Genomic DNA, 26,854 nt, shown 5'->3' with positions numbered 1-26,854 from the left:
GTGTACCACATTTGCAGGACTTGCCTGCATAAGTTTGAACGTGTACGAGTGATGATGTGTGATTACAGCACACTCTGTAGGTTATTTGTCCCTGTTTTACAGCACTCAGGCCTATCATTTAAACAACGCTCCTCACTCAGTTAACTTATAACGTGGCTTACAGTCTCTCAACCTTTCAGTCAGGCCACTCTCGGTTCATCTTGCATACCATTTGAGAATAATGTCATCCTCAATATAGGTCAGATCTGCACTGCATTAAAATGAATTTTATTAAGTATATTTAAAGCATATTTTTTTTGCACATCACCTGCTGGTGCTGCAGGGCACCACCTGTTTGGGTGACGGCTGCTCATTGTTTTTTTTTTTAACATCCCACTATGAATGAGTTGATCGCCAGGGAGCGTGGCATCATCCCGATCAGCTGTGCGAGTGTGATCCTTACCTTTCACAAGACGCTCGGGCGCATTGTTCCGCGGAATGACCAACACAGTCACACCAGTCCAGCCGCGTCCAAGTGTCTCCCCGGCATGTCCATGTCCAAACCGACCGGCGCCAAGTTAAAGCGACGACCTGCGAAATGAAGGGAGAAACACAACTACACCGCACACAGCTGTACTCCTCTCTCGTATCTTGTTGCCCCCTTTTGTCTCATTGGCGGCGAGGATGTGTGTGTGTGGGGGGGGGGGGGGATAAATGGCAAATTATCGAGCGGTTTTGGTGATAAATGTCAGTTTGTTCCCCCCCAACGAAGCGGCGGCTCGCACGGCAGCAAGAGCGCAAAGAAGCAGAGAGAGAGAGAAAGAAAGAGAGAGAGAGAGCTGGTGATTTTAGGCAAAGCACGAATTTCTTCCTCCGTTCTCCGGCGCTGGCGAGGCGAGCGACGGATGAGGCATGACTGCTGCGCGCTCCCGGCTGCTCGGGCTCGTCCGCGAGTCAGACGCTCCGTGGCCGTGGGAGTGAACCGCAATAAGAAATAATTCATGGAAAAGAGGTCGGCGTTTTGACAAAGCAAGGGGCTGCTCTTGCGTGTTGCATGTTTCATTTGAATAAATGAAAAATAAATAAATAAAAATGTCCCAGAACCAATTATGAATGAACATATTTTTTTTGTTAAAGGTCTAATTTGAATAAGTTGATCTTAAACACACTTCGTGTACTTGGACACAGAAGGAAACCAGGATGTTAGCTTTTTGCAGTTAGTTATAATTTAATCTTAATTATCCTCAAAACTTTTTTATTATTATTATTAGTTTTTATAACCAGTGAATTGAATCTGCTGTAAGAACCAATCATTGATACTCCCTATTTCCTGGTGTTATTCATGCTCCTTTACATGGGTCTTTTCATTGACATTATACGACTTGTTATATAAGACTCCTTCCCTGGATGATTCTGTAAGAGCGGCTTTCATCCCGCAGGGCTTAGATTGTACCCAGTGAGAAATCTAATAGGCCCTACATGAGAGGAGAGGCACAGAGAGGTCCACGGCGCCTTGGTTTTTGCACTGTAATAATGTTTTATTTCCATTTTGGTTTATTTGGAGGATGGTCTGATGAGCAGCAGCAGCAGCAGCAGCAGCAGCAGCAGCGCGCAGGCTCCCTGCTTCCCATTCATTAAAAAAGGATACACACAAACACACCTGAGAGCTGGCCGTGCAGCACCAAATCAAAAAGGTTCTCAGATACTGAGGCAGGATTAGAAATTTCCCTCTGTTTTGCAGCTGATCCTGTCAATGCCTGCAGTATCTAAATCTGCACTAGAGTCTCAATCATTTCATTCTAATTATTCAATCATAAGGGAGTGAAACTGAATTATCCCGTCAACTACCGCGTGTAAATGTATCCTGTTTGGCCACAGCGGAGAGAGGTGCATTGCAGAGAAAGCCAGACCTGTTAGATTTGTGGTCTGTCTCTTGGCTGGCTGAATCTTCCCGAGAGCAGAATGACCAGCAAGGCAGCCACTGCATGCTTTTTTTCCATGGCTAGCTACAGTATTAGAGCAGTACAAACACTATTTTTCACTCGAGGATTTAGTCCTGTTTTAAACCACGTTTGGGAGATCATCACAAACCCATGTTTAATCTTAATTCTAACATAGGAGCGGCTTAAATAACCGGCGTAAACTGGAGATTTATTTAAAGTCTCTTGCTGCTCTCCCTGTTGGATTCCACCAACCGTTTCTAAAGATGTCACTGTATCCCGTGACCTCAGCAGCAAAATTGGAAATAGAGGTCATTTAAGAACAACCCATGTTATAAAAAGACTGTTTTTTTTTCATTTAACAGCAGGTTCCAAATAGAAAATAGCAACCCTTACACCCCACCGATCATGTCACGGTGGTACGTGGTGCACATCAGAGCTACGTGGAGTCTCGGGTTGTGCTTCAACAGAGTTTTACCTCTGTTACCTCCGTGCAGGTAAATGGCCACATTTTCAGGTCCATACCTGAAGAGCATGCTCGTTTTTAAAAAATATATAGGGTCTCTTAAACTGCCAAACAACGGCAGCTGAAGAAAAGACTCCTCTTGAGGAAACACAATCTGAGACGATGGAAACCAGATGAAAAAGCAGAAGCTGAGAGTGAGAGAGAAAGAACGCAAGAGGACAGCTGTCAGTGAGGATGAACAAAACTCGTCTCTGTCTGTGACGGCACATGCACATTTTCTGGCAACCTTAAAGCGAATTGTGCAATTTGATTCGGAGACGGGTCTCAAGCGTCGGTTACTTTTGAACAGCATGACTCCGCAGAATCCGTCCTTATTCTATCTTCATCTCAGAGAGTCTTTAATTAATACGTTCATTAGTGAGATGTCAGGGTAAAAGGACTGCTTCAGCAGATCGGAGGCTGCATGAATTAGCAATCCATTTACAGAATTATAATAGGCATAAATTAAGTCTGGCCTCCTGGCTCGCGGAAAACAAATCAAACGTATCCCTGATAGGGCTTGTGTAATTTGTTGTCGGGTATGACGGCGTGAGCGGGGGCAGCTTGCTAGTACAGATGCTTTATTGTTGCATTTTAAACTTAAATCAATCAATCATTAGAAGCAGACAAGGCAAGAGAGCTGGAGTTTGTGTAATGCTCGGTGACCTGGAAGTAAAAAGCAACAGAAGGCATTCCCGCCCACTGGCTCCACTGGCATCGGGCTGCCCCCGCGCTCACCATCAGCTCCACGATCTCACATCACACACACAAGAATAGAATGGGTGGCTCTTTAATACTTAAAACTGTTTTGAATATCCTGTCGATGTGATTTGCTCTCTTACAGTCTATTTTTCCACATCCTCTCAGGACTGACACTCCCCTGTGCGGAGGAGTTTGTGTACCTTACAGTCAGGGGTAGCCAAATTTAGTAGTACTCCCAGTGAGGTCCGCTGTGACTGAAAAGGAGGGAGGTTCCAGGCCAGACAACGTGCAGCCCATCACCTACTCCTCTGCAAGGAAAGCCCTGCTGGCTCCAAGCCCAGAAAACACAGGGTGTCTGAATGTAGGGCTCGTATCTCTGCCTCTGTGAAGGTGTTCCAGGAAAAAACAACTACTTTTCAAAAAGAAATCAAGGGTATCATTGACTTTTCTGTGTGATGCTTTCGTCTTTAAGCATCCGCGGCATCCGCCAACCAACTTAACGGAGGCCTCGCGGAAATATTGACAGACTTATTTTGCACAAGTGACCTTGAAGTATAATGTGCGCGCACGGCTCAGGTTGCTGTGTTTTGTCTCATGTGTGGAAGCAAAAGCCCCCACTGCCAGAAAATGACTGACGACACGTCCTGGAGCTGCGAGCACGGAGCTCGGAGAAAATGCAAAGGAGGTCACTCGGTAATGAAAGCCGAGAGTTTTCTGAGCAGCACCTCGCTTTATCATTTATCCTTCCCTCAAAGTCCTTAAGGGTTTTTCTGCAGCACCAGAGGATCATTCATCTAAGTAGCCCTGTCAGTGTCTTTGCACTGGGTTACAGCAGAGCTCATATCCCCTAATTTAGATGCAAAGACATGAGTGGAAATACGGGATCAGCTTTTTTTTGTCTTCATTCCATTATTCTTATTCCCTGGGGGGGGGAACTGTTTGACATGAAGCCTCCTCCGGTGTCAGCGTCTTGCATGCATTAAGTAAGTACACCAGTTCAGGCAGAAGACGATTTTTCCACATGGGGTTTGCAAGACCTCAAACATTTCTGACGGCACTGAAAGAGAAACATCTATTTCTGATAATGTCACCTCTTCCATTTTAAGTCTGTTCTTCCAGATAAGTAACCATGGTTACCATATTGTGTCTCTGTGTGTAAAAGCCAGCTGCTACCAGCTGAAATGGCTGAAGACAGTAATGAACATTGTTGTGAATGACGAGAGATGATGTGTTTTCAGAGAGGAGACCGTCAGACGTGCTCGTGCTAATGTCGTACACGAGGCGGATGCTTTTCACTCAGGTCATATTTCCCTAGTAGTGTTTTCTTGCCATCGGAGATGCATCCTGTCCCCCTGTGCTGCGTTCTCTCTCCCTGTGTTCTCCTTCTCCCACAAGATGCCTCTGCTTCACTGGGGTTAAAAATAGATACATCCCCCCGGTGCAGCTTGGGCCTAACTTTGTTTTCATGAAGGAAATGAAAAGCACACAAACTGTTCTGGCTGCAGGGTCGGAGGGAAAAACAATAACCTTCAAGTTCCAATGACAAATCAGCTTCTTTCCGTGTAAGAAAAATAGTACGAGGAGGAAGAGAGGTCCAAACACAAAGGCATTTTACTGAGGATTAGACCTGCGTTTGCTTTCTGTTCAACACTGAGATCCCTCGGCTTTTATCTTTTTTTTTTTTTTCCACTTGGGTTTTGATCTCAAATTAGTCTCAGCCATCTGTTGCACAGACTGAAGCCTGCCTGCTTCCCCTGACGAATCAGATTCTATTCTGAGACAAACAGTCTCAAACAGAATAAAAAAACAAATATTTGAACAGTTTTCTTTTTATGGCAGGTTAATAATCAGAGGCTTGAGTGGGGACATTGATTTCTCATTGGCCAGATGCCCATTTCTGATCTCATCACAAAACCGGGACACATGCAAAGAGAATCATATTTTTTCCCCTTCTAGTTTATAAGGCTGAGAAATCCGTGCAAGACTGTTAGGACACAGAACAGAGGAGGAAAGAGAAGGACAAACAGCGTGAATTGCAAGACAACGGAGACGGATGAGGAGATGCTGGTAAGCAGGGGACGGAGAGCACGATAAAGCAGAGTGAACACTGGAGTCGACAGGCAGAGAAGGAGAGCAGGGAGGAAGGAGGGGGTAGGGACGTGGGAGAGATGCAAGTTGAGTCAAAACCCCCCCGAGCTCCCCTGATTCCTCTGTGAAAGACACAGTGCTGAAAAGATGGCTAGCGTGTGCCCTCGCTGCCAAGGCATGCCCAAGACAATGACATCACCGCTGTCAAACTAGCAAGGACACGAGACGAGAGCCCGGACTCGCGCTTGGGCCTTTTATTCATTATTATTCACTCAGTTATTCATCACGGTGCCGGTGCTTGGACTATCACTTTGCACTGACACCATCATTAGCTCCTCACGCTTGAAGATCTCCTGCAAACAAAATAATCCTTCTACACACAGTCAGACTATCCGTTCGCATTGTGTCAGTGTTCAGTGATAGATTTCATACATAAATAGAGGCACCCCCAAAATAAATTATACTCTTACATAGATAAACAGCTATTAGTGGACACAAACAGAAGAGAGGGTTTCTGATGTCTGGTGGGGTCAATGGCCCTCAGTGGCGCTCCTTTTCTGCGAGCCTCTTTTCTTTCTGCTGGAGGTAGCGCGCTTTGCCCTCCTCGAAACGCCTCTGCTCGTCCTCCCCTTTAATCTAAACAGCAAAAACACAAAAGATTCGTTTTCAGGCATAAATTTATCATCCACGCATATCGTGCACCGGGATGTTTCCCTTCTCCTTATTGTATTAACTGTGGGCGAAGCTCTGATCTAATTCACCAGACCGCGCCACTGTAGACGCCGTTCATCTTCTTGGCGAAACTTGGAGAGGCCCTGCGTCATTACTGCATAATGTATGCAGGAAGATGATAAAGAAGCGAGGCATTTTGCGGCGCGGCAACACATTTGAAGCTGGTTTGAGTCTGCATGCTTTTAAAGGCATTTCAGTAACACGTTAGGGAATATATTTTGACTGCAACACTAAAAGACATGTCCCCACCTGGCTGTTCAACATGTGAGCAACGAGTAAAGGAACAGGAACACTGCAGGAAATGTCAAACCCTCCCTTGACCAACCTTAATCAGGGCATAGGACCGCTTCATGCAGTATTTTTGATGTCAAGAGCAACATTACAGGAATTCTGGAAAGCCCCCCCTGGATTTACAGCTGCCAAGAATCACTTTTCACTTTTTTTTTTAATTCTGTGCAGCACTTTCATTCCTGTGAAGAACAACTCTTTTCTTTTTTTCTTCTCTGCCTTCGCTCACACGGAGTTCGTGGGCGGAAACACTTTGTACAGTTTAATTAGACTGCCTGGAAACCTCATGACTTGAACAACAATGCCGCCACCAGTGACGGTGTCAACACTCACTTTTACTGCGCTTCCCGCTTTCCCACCCTCTCATCTGCACTGCACACGGCTGGATGTGCGAGCATGTAACGTGTTTTTTTTTTTTTTTCTCTATGTAACATGTACAAGTGAATGCGAGCATTAATGAAACGTTCAGACGGAGGCTCTTCGCGGTGGGCACACCAGGTGGTTGGCAGATTCAAGAGCACCTGCCACTCAGAGGAACAGGGTGCAAAGCTGACAGATGGCACCTCAAGTTTATGGAGAGAGCAGGGTGGTAACAAATATGACAAAACATCCTGCCAGGGACAAGCCCAGTGGGGGTCATACGACTCAAATGTGATGATGATATTAAAAATAACACCAGTGGGAATGTCTTATTTATGGCGCAGGTCTGAGAGCGTACAGCTGTAGTATTGGTGTGTTTGTTTGATGGTTATATAACAGTCAGCATACTGCTCAGTCAGTTTTGCTTTTGCCGTTCAACTGAAAGTAATGCATAGTTCCAGTTCAATGAGTTTCAAAAAAAAAGGGAGAGGGAGAGAGAGAGAGAGAGAGAGAGAGAGAGAGAGAAAGACCAAGTTCCAACACAGTGCAGCCATTAAAAAACGTACATAAACAGAAATACTGAGCTGAAAATATGTTTGTCAGAAAATTCATTTACTTGTTGCTGACCAAATCAAATACGTCACTAGAAATCTTGTTCTGGTGCATAAAATTGCAAGTTTCTGATTATGAAGTCAAATATCTATAGGACTGCAGGTTTACATTTAAAACAATACTGGAAATACAGTGCATTTAAATGAGGGAAGAACATATTCCTATACATGAACGTCTGCTACATTGAAGCCCTTAAAGCCCGTCCACACAATGTTGATTAAGCAATTTAGCAGCCGAGTAATTGTGAGAGAGGGGAGCGACCGGAGTGAGTGAGAGCAGCTAAGGAGTTTGGTGAATGGAACTTGGGTTCTCTGGTGGCCAGTGCAATAGTTGCAACTGTGACATGTGCCTTTAAGGCAAACCGCGTTGCTTAGATACAAGTGAGACCATGTCATCTCAAATGCCTCTCGACCACAGATTGTTGAAATTAAAGGACGACACGTGCTCGACTTCCTCCCATTGGTCGAAACTGCGAGTTTGGAGCCAGAGTCCGTGCAGTACTGCCCGAGAGTGCAGCCGCGTTATCAACGACCTGCCCACACGTCCGCTAGACGCAGTCATGTTTGATTAATACTGCGCTCTGCTCTACCTCTACCGTTTACAAAGAAATGTTGGATTATACATTGCACTTGTGTTTTTTCTGCTCTCACAGGCGTATGAGATCTCTTCACAGAGCAGCTGTCAGCAGTAACTGTCAATCATCATGATGTCACATCCTGTTTTTATAGCCAAATTTCTCAGAAAAATGGAAACTTGAACATACCTTAGCATTATATTAACTACCAAAACTTCGTACTCTAGTGTTTTAGTTTCTAGATGTGACCTATACTGCAGCCGGCCACCAGGGGGAGCTCCACATATTTTGGCTTCACTTTTGAGGAGCTGTCATGGAGTCCACTTTTTTTTACAGTCTATGCTCTAAACTCAGCAGTAACACTTAGATCATGTGCACGTCTTTCATTTATGTATGACAAGATCAGAGCTGTACAACCACGCAACCCAGTGTGTCTCTGAATTTTTGGCTAGCACCTAAGAACCACAAATCCAAACGTAGCGCCACGAAGAAAGAAACGTCTAAAATTAAAAGGTTTGAATGCTTCAGATATAAAAGAAACTTTCTATTCAGAGGAAAGATTACAGTCTGAAAAAAGAAAAGCGAACGACAATGAGGATAGATCCGCATTACCTATAGAGGGTTGAAAGGATAGAAGGGACTGACAGACTGTAGACTGTAGACCTATGCACACCTCACCAGTGTTCGTGTGATTATTGTCACTGCCGTAAGGGGAAGGTAAAAGTTCCACATTGTCCCTTAAGTGATAGCTCTCTGAAACTAATCACAGTAAGTCACTAAAATCGCCTCTGTCATTTTTTTTTATTGTTATATTGCTGTTGTCAGTGGATAATCTACAATCTCTATTCGTTAATGGAGTGGAGTAATAAGAAAATTTAGCTTGTTAAGACTGCCAAATGAACTGCAGGAAGAAAATGTGCAGGGAGCTGGCCATTACAGTATTATTAATATACTGTAAGCCCTGACAAGGTGATTCAGACTCCTAATACAAAACACAAGTTTATAAATCATGCTGCCTCAGCCCAGCTAATGCATATATCAAAGACATCCATCATTTCCCACGGATTGGTTTACAAGATTTCATTACAAGTCCAAATGCTGTGTAGTTCATGGGAGCTGCGGCCATGTAACTAAAGCACAGAGGAGCGGGGTTATTATTTTCCCCTAAACACGTTCAATGAATAGCATTAAGTTAATGTTCCCCCCATGTTTCACTCTCCGTTGGGAATAAGAAACAAATAAGAGTTGAAAAAGTTAAATAATAGAATTTTCAAAGCATCTCTGCAGCTTTGTTTTTCCACTGTGTCCATAGAAACAATGAATAAATGATATGACTTCCCGATGCACTAAAGATCTGTTTGTCTCACTGCATAGCCCTTAAGCATTCGGACAAGCTTTAGATTTGGTTGTATGTGATGATAAGTGTATGATGCTGTGTAGTTCTGAGATACAGCCACATTCTGTTTCAAACTAATTTGGTGGCAGATATGGTACAATTATAGTGCTCTTGGGTAAGAGCTGTTTCACAGCCTGTGACGTACAGGCCACAGCTCTGCGTAGGAGTGTGTGTTCAGTAGCATGCAGTACTTCTTGCCTTGCTTTGGACAACATCAAGTCCTCTCTGGTAAATGTTTCGGGCCGTGATAGCTGCCAGTTCCAAACGGCATGCAAACTATTTATTTTGCAGAAATCCCGAATCATTATATGACTCAATGCTTTGTGTGTGCATTACTTCTAGGCTGCATGTGTGCACGCATGTGCTAATGCTAATGCTGATTGCATTTGCATAACTCAATGAGATAATTTAACATAGGCTCAAAATGTTCCTTTGGTGTCCCCATGTAATTGGTATTCCCACAGAAGCTACAGTCTAATAACTATGATTATAGAGAATCATCAACTGGTGACTGTCTGATGCAGAACCCATCAACACTGCAGAAAGCGCTCACGCTTGTTAAATTGTGTCTTGAATATCTCCACTCCATTTCAGACAAAATAATAATAATAAAAAAAAAAACATTACGATGTTATAGTTCAGAAATCATGTCTCTGACATAGTGTCGCGTCATGACCAGGTCTGTTTCACTCATAAACCCAGTCAGCGTAGTGCTATTTCTAATTAAAAATTTAGACAATTAGATCAAGAATACCACATAAAACACAATGGTTTGACCAAGGCCACAGTCACGCTAGCAGCTTTGTGAAACTGCTTTGAACTAACTGCTAAAATGTTCATGGTCATATGCTCACAATAACAGTGATGGTCAAATGTTCTATTAGATGCTGTAGTGTTTACCATGGTTTGCTTGGCATGTTAGCATGGTGAAATGTACCACAGAGGCTATAAGGAAGTTTTCTGTCCATAAAATAAGCTCTGAACAAATTAGCATTTGGACTTCATGATGGACGTGGACGAAAAGTTATTTGTTCACCAAAGTGATTACAATATATCTTGTGCAGAAGAATAATATGTGTTACAAATGGAATATTTAATGGAATTTCACTAAAAACTACAAAGATATGATGAAATAACGCTTTATTTATTCCACAGTGGAGAAATCAGCAGCTCTGCAGCAGCAGTCAGTTTAAAGGGGAACTACTATTTTTTACAACCTGGACCTTATTTCTGGCATAAAATACGATCATTTACTCACCCATATAACTTTGGTGTCATTTGGAGTCATTTGGACAATATTTAGATCCGTGTATATCCATATAGTGGAAGTGACTGGGGCACCGAAACGCAGCCTCTAAATAACGCATTATCTGCCGCGAAACTCATTCATTTCACCAATATTTATAATGATACGCTATGATACGCTTGTTATGATACGCTAGAGTTATTCCCTGTTGAGTCCAGATTTACCTGTTATCTATTCACGGACGTGCAGCGGTTTGTTGTTCTTTGGCCAGCTGTTCCTCTCTCTGCCTCCACCTCCTCCTTTCAACAAGCTCCTCATCTGTATACTCAATCTACAGACCCTGGATGATGATAACAGGTAACTCCAGACTCAACGAGCAATAGCACTAGCGTATCATAACAAAATATTGGTGAAATGAGTGTCGCGGCAGATAATGCGTTATTTATAGCGTTTAGGTGCCCCAGTCACTCCCACTATATGGATATACACGGATCTAAATATTGTCTGAACGACTCCAAATGACACCAAAGTTATATGGGTCAGTAAATGATCGTATTTTATGCCAGAAATAAGATTCAGGTTGTAAAAAACAGCAATTCCCCTTTAAAGACGGCAGACCAGCACAACAGAGATAAAAAGTAAAGTACAGAAATTAGAAAAAAAAAAAATGCAATAGCACAGTCTTGTTATAGTGCTATGAACATCAATCTCATGTTGGTGATGGGTGAACGGTCAGGGACTCAATTAATTCAATAAGATTCGCTCTCGGGGCCCCATAGTTGCCTTAGCAAAATTTTATAGAAATCTGTTAAATAGTTATTGACCTATTTTAGTTTGGAGCAAAATTGTGAAATGACCTGATTGACTGACATAATAGGACATAGATATCACTAAAATATCAATCTAAATTTCTTCCACTGGGAACCAAGACAAAGACAAACCTCAGAGCCTTGGATCACTCAATCACACGGCCAATAAAAAACTGCTGTTTCACCTGGCGTGCTGTTGGTCCATTAGCAGGACGACTGAATGGAATTGGACAAACCAACTGGTGTAAATGTGGAACAGGGACAAAGCTTGTAAAAGGGACGTGCTCAGACAATGCCAGCAAAATGCCAAAGGGGTTCCTTTGTGTTGGCATGAGCTGTTATTAGAGTGGGCACGGGGCATCGGTGGCACTGCCAAATGTCACCGTCCCAAAAGTGGAACCAAGCTGTAAGCAACCGGCTCAAGACAAATGAAAGCCATCTGGACTGGCATGAGTCTGGATGCTAACCTGTGTGTGTGTGTGTGTGTGTGTGAGACACAGAGAGAGGGAGAGAGAGAGAGAGAGGGGGAGAGAGACAAAGGATGACATTTTGAACAATGCTGAAAGGTGTTTCATTTGTAGACATAAAACGAGTCCTTTCAAATACTCTGGCTTTGAATGGTGAAAGGACCTCTGTCCATGGATCCATCTCTTCAGTCATGATTAATATTTTACGCTGTCACTTCTTTTCGTGTTCATATTGTAAGCCAGACTTCTCAGATTTCAAATAATCTGGGCTTCATCACAGTTTCAGCAGCAGCACTGGATAAGACGCAACAAGTAGCAAAACGGTAAATTAATGGCACCAATATCAGAAAATGATCAGGAAAGTTTGACATGTGTGATTTTCAGAGATGAAAGGATGAATGGATTTGGTCACACCTGAGATCACTGGTGATAACACCACCAAATGCAGTTTAGACAGGATATAACCTGCCTTTTTTTTTTTGCACCATTCTGTCATTCTGCTGTGATCTGATTGCTGCACACAGCATGAAAAGAGTTCTGTACCTTGCTGAGCAGTTAGAGGTGTGCAGTTAGAGGAAATATCTGAGATTGCCACTTTCAAGTTGGAAAGATTTGCTAAACTAAGGCGCAACTTTTAAAGGACATAAGATGGGATGGGATATTAAAGGATATAGAGAAGTTTTCTTTCCAGAGATCTTAAAATTGCAAATGAAACTGAAGAAATTCACTTTTATTAAACTTTACATCATTACAAGCGAGCTCTGACTGTCGGCCCAGCTTTAACTACAATGAACGCTTTGCTGCTTCTTCTCTGGTGCTGCTGAAGGTCATTATGGGGGAGAAAAAAGGCTCAAAAAAGAGATGAGAATGAAAACTGAACCAAAAAAGTGATTTATTAATACACTATATACTATATATACTAAGAATAAAACATAAAGTGTGTGTAGTTTGGATGTGCATGCCAGAACTGGATATAATGAAGCCTCGGCTGTGGTATACATTTATTGGTTTCTCGGCAGGTTCATGAATAAGTTATACTGATATCCATTATTTAACGTCGCCTACAGAGTCGTGGACTGAGGTGCGATGAGACCAAATGTCGGGACGGTCTTCGTGTCGTGCTCCGGATTACCACCCAGTCAGAAATATTCGCAGCTCTGGCACGAGTGTACCCGTTAACCAGTTTCTGATGTCTTGAATGGGAGGCATCTAAAAATAGATGTGCATCTCTCTTCATGTGGACTACAGGAGGTTGCCATGACAACCGGGCTTGTTTTCGTGTCAGGGGAGGCCAGCTGAGTCTCTGCCAACGACAGAGGAGGAGGAGGAGGAGGAGGAAAGGAGGGAGATGGAGGAGAAGGAACGAGGAGAGACGGCGAAAAAGAGGGTAAAGGGGGGACGGAAGGGCGGAATAGAGAGGGTGGGGGCAGCCGGGGAGTGTGAAGAGAGGCAGAAGGAGTGGAAGATGAAGGGACAGATGGAATAGAAGAAAGCAGGAAGGAGGGATAGGATGAAGCAATGACCTGATGGCAGGATGTAAAAATTATCAAACATACTATATGTTCACAAGGAATGAATGCACTTAACAACGCGTGTATTCTGACCTTTCTGCCGCTGCAGGGACTGACTGAGTGGACACACTCTTTTTCATTCATACCCTGCCTTTTGCCACCAGCTGAGATCCAGCCCTTTTTTTTTTCTAACCTTGAGCTCGAAAACCGCTGCCCCATTAAAATCACGAGAAACACAGACATACACTGGTCAAAGGTGCTCGCAGGCATTTTCAGTTATTTCTATTCTCGCCCGGCGTGCACATACATCATTTCCGTTATTTTCAAGGGTACTGCTGCAGAGAGCAAGGCATTTCCCAATACTCCCCCTGCTCGCTCTGTCTCCATGTCCCACTTCAGCACTACCCACAGTATGCTTACATTAGTGACAGCCCATCTACGGCTCCCCCCTGCATGCACACACTCCCTACTCCCTAACCCCCAGCTGAGCTAAAACGGGAAAAGCTAAAAATAGCAAATGCGGGGAGCTCATTCGAGAGAAATCGAGGATGAGAAAATGGGGGTGAAGCACCTGCAGTTAAAAATAGCAGAAGCAGCCCTTTCGATCGGGTTATTTATAGAACACAACTGGAGCAAGGTCGGCCACAGTGTCAGGGAAACTTAATTAGCAAGGGTTTAACGTTTGTTTTTAGCTTAGGTTCAAATTAAAAAGGATTTAGCGATAGGATTTTAAATGATGATCTAAGTAACAAAGAGGAGTTGGGAGGCAAATCAATGCATTGACAACAGGATCCACAGTATGTCTTAAAGTGGAATTACTTGTCTTGTGTGTGAAACATTGTTAATCCAAATGCAAAATATGGAAAACATACAGTCAGAGAGAGTTCACAACACATTATTTGGTCCTTTCATAAGACTGCAGGTAATAATAATTGTATAAACGAAGGCTTCCGATCTACTTGCGTGCCAAGAACAGACTTGTAGGTCAGTGCTTTTCAAGACCTAATTTGGGGAAGATATACTTAAAAATGACTATATAAAGATAGCTTTCAGGTAACAGCTGCCATGTTCTTTATCAAGGTAAGAAAATGACCCCACCTCCAAAAGGTCACTAATTAAAATGTCATATCAGGTGTTTAATCTACACAAAAACCCAAGGGTAAAATGTCAAGTTGTGGCCATGCGCTGGAGTATTTCTTGACTAGGAGCAGTAACCTTTTGGATGCTGTCTTCTTAATATAATTCAGTACATAATCCTGCATACAACCTCAACTTGTCGTAACCCTGCTGAGAGGTGGTAGAGGGATGTTTACACAGAGCCAGCCGTGTCCCCAGTCTTTGTGCGAAGCTAACCAGCTGCCTGACTGATGTGAGAAACAGTTTGCATAACCAACCATATGGGCTTCGCTAACGACCTGGCCCACGCCGAACTACCATGCGGCGACAGAGGAAGACTGTGAAGCAGAGTCTAGACTCTAATGTTGCACCTGAACACACTAGTGCTTTCTGCAGCGGCGTAAGAGGAAGTAACTCTCCAAACCAGTAGGTGGCAGTAGCCTGTGTTCATCATTTTAAAAGGAAAACCATAAGGAAGAACTAAAACCATGTCTTGAATCATTGCCGGTCAGTTTGCCTACATGTTTTTCATTCCAGATGATCTCGCCACTGTTAAAATATCTGCACTGGGCGATGGATGGATCGTCCATCAGTTTGGTGTGTCATTTTTATTTTTTTCTCTTTTAGAGATAATTTTTTTGCTGTCACAGAAACAGTGAAGGGCATAAGTCATCCTACAGTTAGTTGCACTAATGGTCCTTTTATTGTTTCATTCAAATGCAGACGCTTTGCACATTGGAAAACATTTGCATTCTTTAATCACCGCTAATGACTTTTTCATGTTTTTTTTAATCCCAAAAGTTTTATTACAAGAGTCAGAACTACATTTCATTAAGCAACACTACAAAGACTGTTAGACGGTGGTAGTGGCCCAAGGTAAAACTTAAATGAAAGGACAGGGAGGCCAAATGTTTGTCGGGCTTTGTTCTGGTCGTTATCATCTGGCTTATGAGGTTAATTAATGTCATTATTGCATTTCCATTCCTCGCAGTTCCGTCTACGCTGCCAAGGACAATTTGGGTGTTGATTGGATTCACGTGTTGAACCTTTTAACCCACATCAGACCAGTCTCTTTTTAACACCAATGAATAGGTTTACTGGGCATTCCCTTCATTTTGAGTCCATCTCATCCCACGTTGAAGCCCGTTACTTTATATAGCAATAAAACCAGAAATAGACGATTGAGCCTCGACCTCCTTCTCTCGCTCACAAATAACCACGTTGGCGCTCAATGTTCAAGCACGTGCACATTCACACGCAAAGCCCACTCTCACACGCAGACAGAGCTACACATGCAGGGCACACAAACATAAAGTCTGTCCAAACTGTAACTCTATCCAGCATTTCCTTCATTACACATGCACACACACACACACAAACACACACACGTTTACTCTATTCCTGCCCTTGTTTATCTGACAAGCTACATCAGAGCCGTGGCAGCTTGGGCTCCATTTAGATTTCCATTTATAGCGTTGAGGATGAATTATTAAAATCAGCAAGAGATTTTTTTTTTTCCTTTATCTTTTCATAAAACTGAGGTGAACAGAGGAATTACAATGACAGTGATCACCGTGCAGTTCCCCGCCGTTAAAACAAAGGGAATAAGCAGCTCATGTGAAATGGAAAACCAGGTAATGAATGCACAGAGGGAGAGGCAGACAATGAGGAAACCAAACGGGGGGTTTGTGAAATGGAAATGGTGGCGGTGGGGGAGCGACGGCCGCTTTTGAAAAGGCAAACCAGAGGAGACATGCGTTTGATGCATATTTCTGTTTGTGAGAAAGTCTGTTCTCAGATACATTTGTCGCGGCGTTTTGAGGCAAACGCTGGACCTTCAAGCGTGTCTGGGTGTTTTCGGGTCAAAGGAGCCGCTGCAGCCGCCGGTGGCGTGACAGCAGCACACCTATAACTTCACTGTCATCCACGCTGCCGAGCTGGGCTTTCTTCCTGCAAATTTCTTATTACATGCTCGAGTCATTTGAAGCACAGCAGAAGATGATGTTGTTCACCCCATTTTGCTGAATGCATACTGTCTTTTTACCACTATATTTTTTAGTTTGTTTAAATCAAGAGGATGGAAGCTAAACCAGAAAACAATTGTTAGCAGTCCTCTCACTTGGGCTTCACTCTAAATGCATTTCATCGGCTTATTCCGTACTCTGCACATACTTAAAGTTTAATGATTAGCCCAAGAGCAAACTCTGTAAATTTGTACGAGGGTGCACTTGAGAGAATAATGACCTGCTGTTGGTCTGGCAAATTTTGCCATTGTTATGGACTTTACAACCCTCCTGCTGTCTTTGGGTCAATTTGACCCAATTTCAAAATGTAAACTGACTCAAATTTGGTTTTCTTCCATATAATTGCCTGAAACTTACATGGACGGTCCCCTACTATGCTCTTTACAAGTCAAATAAATTAATTAGGACTATATTTGTGAAATTATGTGTGTTTTATCAAGATTTATAGCACCTGTCGTCTTCCCGGGTCAGTCTGATCCAGTTATATTTAGTGGTGCAATGGGTACAATGAACACACACACACACAGACACACACATACACACACACACACACACACAGACACACATGCACACACACCCATACACACACGCGTCAGAGCAACTTCCAACAAAAATGTCAAAGCTAAACATTTGTAAACATGTGCCTTTCCCCAATTCAGGACAAGATAACTACAAACAAAAAACTGATATTATAAATACAGCATCCTCTGGGACTTTCCCGTTTCATTCTCAGACAGCAGAATGAAGACGACACATTCTCTTGTCTCCTACTGGCCCAAAGAGAGAGAGAAAAAAATTGCTTCTTATGATGAGCACTGGGACACTGCTTTTAGTAGCGCCATGGAGGACAAAAAGATCATCCTTGATTATAACAAGAACTAGGGGGAGTCAACAGCCTCGACAAGGTACTGCACTTTTTTTATGTAATATTTATCGATATTCATTCAGGTCAATATGTTGCATTATTGTGTGAAATAAGATATATATTTTTTTTTTTTTTTTTTTTTTAATGATTTGTTGTTTTTACGTTTACTTTTGTTGCAGGTCACCAGTGTATACAACTGTAAACGGATTACAGCTCCTTGCCAGGGGCCACACATGCTTGCACAGTTCTTCCATAAGGAATAATAAACACAGGAAGAGAGAACGAGAAAGAGTTTTTAAAATAAATGCTGCACTTTGCAAAGTATGTTAGTTTGCTTTCTTATTTATGAAGACAATTGTATCAGTCTATTTTGACCTGGGGGCATGCTGGCTAATGCTTGATATATACCAATCAGTAGTTATCCCAAATAACATTAATACAAGTAATGAAGTTGGCTAAAAATATGTAACACAGATTGGTGTGATCATTTTGCACATTATTCTTTATAACCAGTTAAAACAGACCAGGTCAAATTGACCCGGGAGGACAACAGGTGTGACTATTTGGTGCCATTAAAAAAATTAAAAAGGTTTCAAAACAATATCTTGACTGAACATTGACATATACCAGCCCGTGATAATGGATCAACACATATGCTCTGATCATAACCATAGTGAAAATTATTCAGAATTTCGTCTTTTTTTTTTTTTTTAACTCAAAAACGATTTGTACTTTTTTGTTAATTAGGTGTATCATACCATAAATTAAAAACATAAATGTAAAATTTATGTTAATGTGTTGGAAACAAGTTTACTAAGAAGGTGAAACAAAAAAAATAAAAATAAAATAATTGCATACATCATGCTTTATAAGCAGTTAAAACAGACCAGGTCAAATTGACCCAGGAGGACAAAAGGTGCACAAAAACAACACAAGTGTTAACTAACAAGCAAAGCTGTTAGTATCATTACCAAATCAAGAAACCGCTTCACACTGGTGTTGCTGCAGTGGATCATATTCCCAAAAATGAACAAAAAATAAAATTATCTCCTCTCTCATGTAAATCCCGCTCACTGACAAGATAACTTCTCATCTCGCAGAAGAGTTGGACGAGTTTTAAGCGGATCATCACGGAGACAATAAGGGAACGGCGCCAGGAGATAATTTAAATGTGCTGAGTTAAACAGATGGCCTGCACACAGTGTTTGCATATAAACAGGGTTTGGATCACCATGTGCTTCGGAGACAGAACAAACAGCGGGCGCCTTCCCTCCCCTGTCTGCAGGTAAACATACACACTTTACATCGTGACAATAAGTGCTGAGTCAGACAGACACCGCCGTCTGGGGATGTTGTGGGGATATTAGGATTCAGCCCTCAGCGCGCTTGAGGATAATACCTTGGCACAGCAAGGAATTTACTGCACTGAAAAGCAGCCGACACGCAAAACTCCCAAATAAAGGATGCTGTCGTACTATAAGGATGAAAAGCAAAGAAACAGAAGAAGAAATGTCACCTGAATGAGATGAAAAGAGACATTAGAGCAGGTGTTACTGACCTTGAAGGGCAACATTTCATTTAACTGAACAACAAGCATTGTGTTGTCATGATTAATATATCTTAATATTATTATACACGTCCTGTATATAAAGTATTAACTGCTTCCAGAATACTTTAATATTTGTTGAAAAAAAAAAGTAATACTGTCTTTTCCCCATAAATAAAGATGGAGGGCAGAAGCCCAGACAAGTAGAGCTTCTGAAGAGTGGTGGTGAAGGTCAGTGTGGGTGGCTCTGGTCGTCAGTCAGCGCAACTCCCGGCTCATTGAGTAATGGGCAAAGTGGTGAAGTGGAAGCAGTTAAACCACTAGCAATCTGTGAGGTTACCCGCAAATGTCCACAAGGGTTAACTCACTTTTTCAGTCAACCTCAAGTGGCCATTTGTGGAACTGCGTTTTTATTTTCAGTCCATGGCCTTATTTCTTTCATGATAAACTTTTATGCCAAAGTAGTAACAACACATTAATCAGCATAAGACCTGTGTAAATGTATGTAGACAATATTTAGAGATGTGAATGTAAAATTCTCTATACACAGTTCTGTATTGAAGTTTACTAAGAAGGTGAAACAAAAAAAATAAAAATAAAATAATTGCATACATCATGCTTTATAAGCAGTTAAAACAGACCAGGTCAAATTGACCCAGGAGGACAAAAGGTGCACAAAAACAACACAAGTGTTAACTAACAAGCAAAGCTGTTAGTATCATTACCAAATCAAGAAACCGCTTCACACTGGTGTTGCTGCAGTGGATCATATTCCCAAAAATCACTTTTTTATTAAAGGGACGGACTTTAGAAAGAGACTGGCTGGTACCAACCTTCAGAGGAGGGAGAGGAAGGGGCCCATTGTCCCATATGATGTAGTTGAAGAAAGCTGAGGCGGTGCGATATCTTGTTTTATCTCCCTCTAACACTGCGCAAGAATCTGCAATCACTTCGACCTCCATGGACTTGGCGCTGACAAACGTAACCCGCCCCGTCACAGTCAAGACGGAGCCTGAAGAGAAGAGGATAGGACATTTTCAATTAAGCAAGAAACTAAATGTATTATTCATCTTGATTTGATAAGATTTCAACAAGAGCAACACATTCTTTCAAAATGCTGAAATGTTTGATTAAGCTATACTTGGTCTGTGAGCCAACCATAGGTAATGTATTTTGTCATGACTTTCAAGTTTTACACAGATTTGTTTTTAAAGGAAGTTGCAAGAGGTTTATCAGGTTTTCCAAAAATAGAACAACTGCACTGCAGCTATCCCACGGCAAAATGTTTGACGCTTTAAATCATATAAATGAACTTCCGAGCGAACACCAGCACTTCCAGCAATGTGCGCTGATAATTCAACTGAGCAACTACAGAAACAATGAACGTGAGCTTAACACACTGTTGCGCCACTGGCTTCTTGGAGTTTCTCTGGGTAAAATAAAAGCACAAGCAAGTAGGATGTTTAAAAATAATGTTTGCTTTTTGTACTAAGGCAAAGCAGAAGTAAAAACGGGGTTGCGTGTGTTTTGTTACAACATAGTTAGACACATTTCCACAACCACTTCAACTAGAAACACGACATCTATTCCATCTCACGCCTTTGACTCATCACAAATTAGTGCTCTTCTCCCTTTGTCACTGCAGAGAGAGAGAGAGAGAGGTGGGGGAAAAAAACAGTCACCTAATAATACCGGGCATCATGGATGTGTTTCTTTATTCACTTTGATGTGCCAGTACTGTATTATTACTGCTGTTGCCATAGAGACGAGGAGAGAAGGTGTTATCCCTGCAGCCTGAGACTGATCACGAGTATGTGAGTGAGATCTTCTAAAACAGTCAAAGTCCTAAATAATAGAAGACGTGCACAGGAGAGGGAGAAAAAAAAAAAAAGGCTTTTATCTGTGTATATGCTGCAAAACACTCTGACATTATAAGAACACTTTCCACGAGAGTCATACTTTATTGTCGCTTGGTGATGGAGCTGTTTGTGCCCGAAAGGCTTGGAAGACAAGCTAGCTGAGTTTGTTGTTATGCAAAATAAATGTCTGCGCAAAGCATAAGCAAACTCGCCACCACAATAGAGGGTGATGGAATAAATGGCTGCGCATGGAAAGAAGAGAGTGAACATGGTTTGGTTCCATTCTCCTTGATGGTTAGCCTGAACCGTGAGCATAAATCTTCTTTAACGTTGACTTTCTCATTTGGACTGAAGCCTTTCTTTTCAGAAATAATGTTTTAGAGTCATGCTAGAAAATGAACCTCAAGCCAGCAGTTTAGAAGACAGTAAAGCTCATTAAACGCTGCTGAGAAATGGTTAAGGCTAAGAAATTTAGAACTGGACACTGGTTCGGTAAAGATACACATTAAACGGGAAAATGTAAAAGCAGAAGGGTGAATGAGTTGGATGAAAACGGTTCCAATACAAGCAAATTAAATTGAAAACAAAATGTTAATGTTGGATCATAATGCAGCTCTCTTGCAGAGAGATGTGATAGACCTTTAGATGTGATAAGAGAAACTGATCGTTAATCATAGTCCCACCCCTCTATCAGAAAGGTGTTGTGAGATTACATGATCATCATCTGTGATCCTACATGCTTAGAGATTTGAGAAATGGCTTCTAGGTGATAATGAAAATCTGACTGAACAACTGTAAATGACTTGATAAGAGGATGATTTATGACAATGGAAGAGCCCATCCACGTCCGCTGCAGCTCGCCGAGCCAAGCCCATGCGCTGAAACCAAGTCTGTTCTTTTGTGTTGTCTGGCTCTCTGAGTGTTTTTACATGTCACTGCCAGGAGCGAGTCCAGTCTCACTCAGATAAACTATCCATGGAACAGATGTGTTAGGCCCGCTGAAGTGTGCTCGAAAATAAGCCTCAATGACGGGTGGTTTTCAAAGACCTCCATGATTAATAATTGATTTATGCAGCAAGTAGATCTGTGCAGCGCTGAAGGTCAGCCAACATGAAAAATTGGCACTATCATTTCTGAAGAGTTGTTTGATATATAGTACACTGTCTGAGTGATGGTGTCCAGTCCTTTCCCAGGCTTCATGTCGTATGCACTAAGCTGGGGCTGTAACAGCACAGACCACAACTGCTATTTTATTTGGGAGATTTTAGTACTCTGTCTACTGACTAACTAACAGTGTTATTACTTTCTCTTGTGCATTTAATTTGATCAAAACTCCAGTTTCCATCGAAACACCAGGTTTCAGCGTAAGACCATAGACAGTATAAAGATGGACGGCGAAACTGCTGCTCTAAAGTGAAGCCAAAGCAAGTAGAGCTCCCCCTGGTGGCTGGCTGCAGTATAGGTCACAAGCTCCACCTCCTCCATGTTAGTGGATGGGACTTGGGCCAAACTAAAACACTAAAATACACATCAAATATTTCTTTTTTAATGATGGTTTCTGTCATTTTAGGTAGTTAATATAATGTTGATGCATGTTCAAGTGTCAATTTTATGGATAAGTTTCATTTTAGTTGGTTATTTGACATATAGGAACAGGATGTGACATAATGGCGACTACCAGTTGCCATGCTAACCACTCCGTAAAGTGGTGCCATGGGATCGTGAGAGTTGTAAAAAGGATTTAAAAACAAGTACAGTATATAATCCAACATTTCCTCGTTACTGGTGGAGGCAGAGCAGAGTGTAGTATTAATTAAATGAAAATACGAGTGAGTCTGGTGGAAGTGTAGACGGGTCATCGATATCGCGGCTCCGTGTGCCTCCACTCTCGGACCGTACTACGCAGATTCTGGCTCCAATGATTGCGCTGCCCGTATCCCCGGGAAAATAGCGTCAGTTTGGCCAACGCAAGGAAGTGGCGACACGTTGTCCATATTTATGTACAGTCTATGGTTCAGACAAAACCATCAATCATGCATCATCTTCTGAGTTTTTCGAGCTAACAGTACATAGAAATTAGCCTGGTAGCCAGTCTGATCTAGGACAAAAATTTTGCAATTGAAAGTTGGTCTGGAGTCGCTCTGTTGGGAGCTGATTATGCTCCAGCAAAGATCTGCCAGATCAGTGAAGTCATTTGGGTGGGCTTTATGTGGTGATGGAGAGAAGATTAACAGCGACGTGGTCATACACGTCATTTTCCCATAACGAAATCCAAATGGAGGGTTACCAGACTAATGTTACTAGAGTATGACTACGCCAGACGACATAGAAATCGTTCAGGATTGTATAAATTGTGCTCGATCAATTAGAATGAAACCAGCGTTCTTTCTTTCACACTTTCACGCCCACCTTCAGCGCTCCCATCTCTCTCTTCCTGAAATGTTCTTTCATCCAGCGTAAAGCTTTTGAAATTTTAGGCCTTTTTTTCCTCATTATTCGTACCTCTGGCTGTTTGGCTGTAATGAGAAGAGTTCTGACAGAACTTTCCTTTGATACTTCAACGGACAGCATCTCGTTTATATTCTCAAATAATACACATTATTGTTCAGTGGAATATTGTTATTTTAATTTTCTGTACCTGTGCTTAGGACGAACACAGGACGTTGGTGGTTTACTGTAGCTGGCATACAGCTGGGATCTTTAGGCTATGTATAGTTTAGTATAATCCCAATAAATATTACATAATTTATCAAAAATACGAGATAAGTATTTTAGAATATGTTGTCTCAACCATAAAAATTGCTATTAGATTTCTGCAATATTGGACCTCAGCCAATTATTAATGTGGCAATGCATGTTTTTAATCAAAATGAGACCTCTTGAAGTTTTAATAGGTCTCTTGAGAACTTCAAGTTACAACAAATAAACAGTAAATTAGGTGGCAAATGAGGTGTGGGATGGAATACAGCAAGTCACATTAGGAAAATAAAAGGTAAAATAAGGTCTTCATGACTGCTTGATTTAACGCCGGCCGAAATTAGTTCCTAAATAGTTTTTAATGTTTCAGTGTTAACCCCTTCTATAACTCTCAGTACTGCTTCTTATCTGTGCCGCTGAAATGAGACTCTGTGATTGATAAATGAATCAACGGAGAAGGAGTCGTCTGTGCCGTCGTCACGCTGCATAGACCATAAAACTTTATTTTTCTCTAGTTTTACTCTTCTGTGTTGTTTTTTCATTCCTCTCTGGTGATATGTTTGCACTGTAAACCTGCCCTGCTCTAAATCTGTTTGCGCTGCAGAGCCAAAAGGAGACTGACAATCTGTGCCCCGGGGACAGTGGACTGTTCAGGCTAGACAAGGCAGGACCTCCAAAAGCCGCGTGTAAACACACCTCAGTCTGTTTAATGTTCCGAGTCTTGTCTGTGAATTTAATGTTTATTCTGCCTATTTGTCTTTTCCCGCGATTGAAAGGTCATTATGCATTAGGTAAACACTGTTGTACTCTTCACAGTTTACAGGAAAGTATAAATGGACCCTTTAAAGGAAAATTCCACCTTTGATATTTTTCCACTGTCAGGTGTCATCAGTCCCGTCGGAGAGATCCGAAGCTCTGTGTTTACACGGACGCTAGTATTCCGGGAATAAACAGAGTAATAGGCCACTCAGAGCACACATAAATCCAGAGAAAGTTAGATTCAAAAGGGGCAACACTGTTCAAAACATGCGTCCATCTTGGTCCGTCTTGCTCATCATTTTCTGTTTAGTATACTGGGCCTTAGTTAGTTAAACTGTGGGAGGCTTGCGTTGTGTTTTTTCATTTCAATTCTAAATTTTTGGGGCAAGCAAACACATATGTTATCTGACCATTGTACTTTGTGTGCATAAAAACAGTTAAGTGGAAACCTCTAATCAGAATGATTTCAGTCAATATCCAGGTAAACATAGCCATGGCTAACACTTACTTGGCAGTAACACCTACTGGCTTCCAGTTTGGCTTCCACTGTGTTAAAGGGTAAAATCAAAACTTTTACTACTTGTATACAAAGCACCAAACGGCTTATAATGAAAATATATTGCTTGTATCTGCAGTACCTCAAATATCTGCTTGCACCAAACCACTTAGCTAACTCAGTGAGCTCAGCGATGACATAATGCAGAAGTCCTCACTTGCAGAAGAAATTACCACAGAATTTCGGATGTGCCCAGTTTTTAAACACGTTTGTTTTTTCAATTTGTGCAATATTGTCTATTTTTAGTTGCTAGAGAAACAGTACCAAAAATAAACCCAAAGATACAGTCCACAAGCCAGAGGCTGTATGTTTTCAATCACATTTCTTAGCCCCCAAACTCACTTCTTACATTTTTATTGTTTTTTGACTGACCCCCCCAAAAAATGAGAAATCTACTGGTGACATAACACCTAAGTGACTGTCTAAGCCAGGGGAAATCATGTCAACACAACATAAACTCTGAGGACAGACGGAGTTAGCACCTGGAGCAAATAGGAGCAGTTTGTATTGGTTGCTTTTTTTTCTTTTTTCTTTTTATTATTTGTGAAACTTCTCACATCCTGCCACTGGAGCTCCTTGGAAAAACGCTCGTGAACTGTGTGAATTATCCAGCTATCCCAAAATTTGGATATCCCAAAATTTAAAGTTGAGAATCTGCACGTTGAACCCATACTCATTAGCTATCTGTAAATTGAAAATGTTTGACATACAAGGAGCCAACTGCATTACCTACAGTGTGACATCTGCTAGGATTGTTTGTGTCTCTGTGTGTGCATAGGGGAGTGTGTTTGTGTCCCCTCAATTTTTCTCTACAGTCTCTAAAGCACTTTGGATCAGCTTAGATGTTCAAACAGTGCCGGCAATAAAACCTTTAGCCACAGGTTCAACTTTTGCAATCAAAAAAAGCAGGAAAAAAATACAATCACCATAGTAACTGGACACTTTTTCCCAGCAAGATTTCAGACACTAAGTGGATAATGGTGTTTGTCAGAATTCTTGAATAGAACATAAGACGCTTCAAATGTGTCCCGGATGAATAGACAAAGACTGGGACAGGAATATGGTTAGAGCATAATTCTGGTATTTTTAAAAAGTGGCCATGTATAATGAGGAATAGGTCACCTATTGAGTATACTAAACATGTCAACTGCAAAACAGCTGCTATGTAATCAAGTGGAGGGTCCGTCTTAGCCAGTGACAGGTTCAGATTGCTAACATAGTCCCTCACGTACATTCTCCACGCTTTCAATGACTGCCCATGGGGGACAGGGACACGCTGAACTTGTGGCTAGTTGTGCTAGCAGTTGGTTGACAGCACTCCTGTCCATACACTGCACCTTGCAGACCACTGCGTTTGCAGTGACCAAAGCCAGCAAAATTAGAGGTCAATTGATGGTGTAGGAAATCCTACACCACAGCAAAATGATGTTTCCTTGGGAGCAGAGATAACCTCTGCAGACAGAGCAGAAGTAAAGTTATAACCTAAAATTATTTTGCTCATCTGACACCAATATAGATGCAAACACAGCAGGATAACAGCAAAATCAGTCGCTCAATATGTATGGAAAAAGAACCGGGGAGAAATGATGATTGTAAAAAAATAATTATAAAGATCCATTTTCAGCTGCTGACATCCATAAACCATCTCCATAGTGTTATAAGACACTCAAGAATCTGAGCCTGGTGCAAAGAAAAAGTACTTTTAGTAGACAGTGGACCTTTTGATTTACATTATAGCCTTTTCATTCCTGCCAATTATACTGTTCTCACTTAATATTGGACCAACTCCAGACATTTTTGTGCCTTTTAATCATTTAAAAGATGGGAAAATAGGGCAGAGGATTTAAATCACGTGAATTATTGCCGATACATTTTTCAAATGCAGTGGAGACCCTAGATAATTTTCACAGCAGCCATTATGACGTGTCAACGCACGGACAACACAAATTATGGCCCTGTTCCATTCAGGTGAGACAGGCCCTTGGTATTATTGCTGCCTTCCAATGGAACGTGTGTAGACTTGTGGTTACATGAGACATGAGAAGTTGTGTACTCAACTTGTAAATGTGGCCCTTTTCACAAATTTTCACTTACGAGGTTGAGATCTACCAGAAGGAGGCTTTCAGTCGGACTTTTGAGTGGACAACTGAAGGCAGCATATTGCTACTGACCCACTAGAATGGTTGAGGCACACAAAATGGAACGGGAACAGAATTAATTTTA

The 26,854-nt window shown here is 41.8% G+C and overlaps 2 protein-coding genes across 2 annotated transcripts in view; both read right to left on the bottom strand.

Moving 5' to 3' along the window:
• The window catches only part of gpr153 (G protein-coupled receptor 153), a 36,553-nt gene extending 35,948 nt beyond the window's left edge, over positions 1–605 (bottom strand). Inside the window, exon 1 of the mRNA XM_084553248.1 lies at positions 443–605. The gene's annotated coding sequence lies outside the window, so the exon portion shown is untranslated. The remainder of the gene's footprint in view (positions 1–442) is intronic.
• A 4,916-nt stretch (positions 606–5,521) lies between these two features.
• Positions 5,522–26,854, bottom strand: part of LOC311493781 (cytosolic acyl coenzyme A thioester hydrolase-like) — a gene marked incomplete at its 5' end in the record, with an annotated part of 39,982 nt that continues 18,649 nt past the window's right edge. Inside the window, 2 exons of the mRNA XM_084552565.1 lie at positions 5,522–5,850; positions 19,594–19,772. Of these exons, the coding sequence (XP_084408691.1) occupies positions 5,755–5,850; positions 19,594–19,772 (275 nt within the window). The 3' untranslated portion in view covers positions 5,522–5,754. The remainder of the gene's footprint in view (positions 5,851–19,593; positions 19,773–26,854) is intronic.

Source organism: Chelon labrosus (assembly GCF_963514085.1).
Source record: "Chelon labrosus genome assembly, chromosome: 10".
NCBI lineage: Eukaryota > Metazoa > Chordata > Actinopteri > Mugiliformes > Mugilidae > Chelon > Chelon labrosus.
Note: the sequence above shows the minus strand (reverse complement) of the source record. Positions and strands in the feature narration are given on the sequence as shown.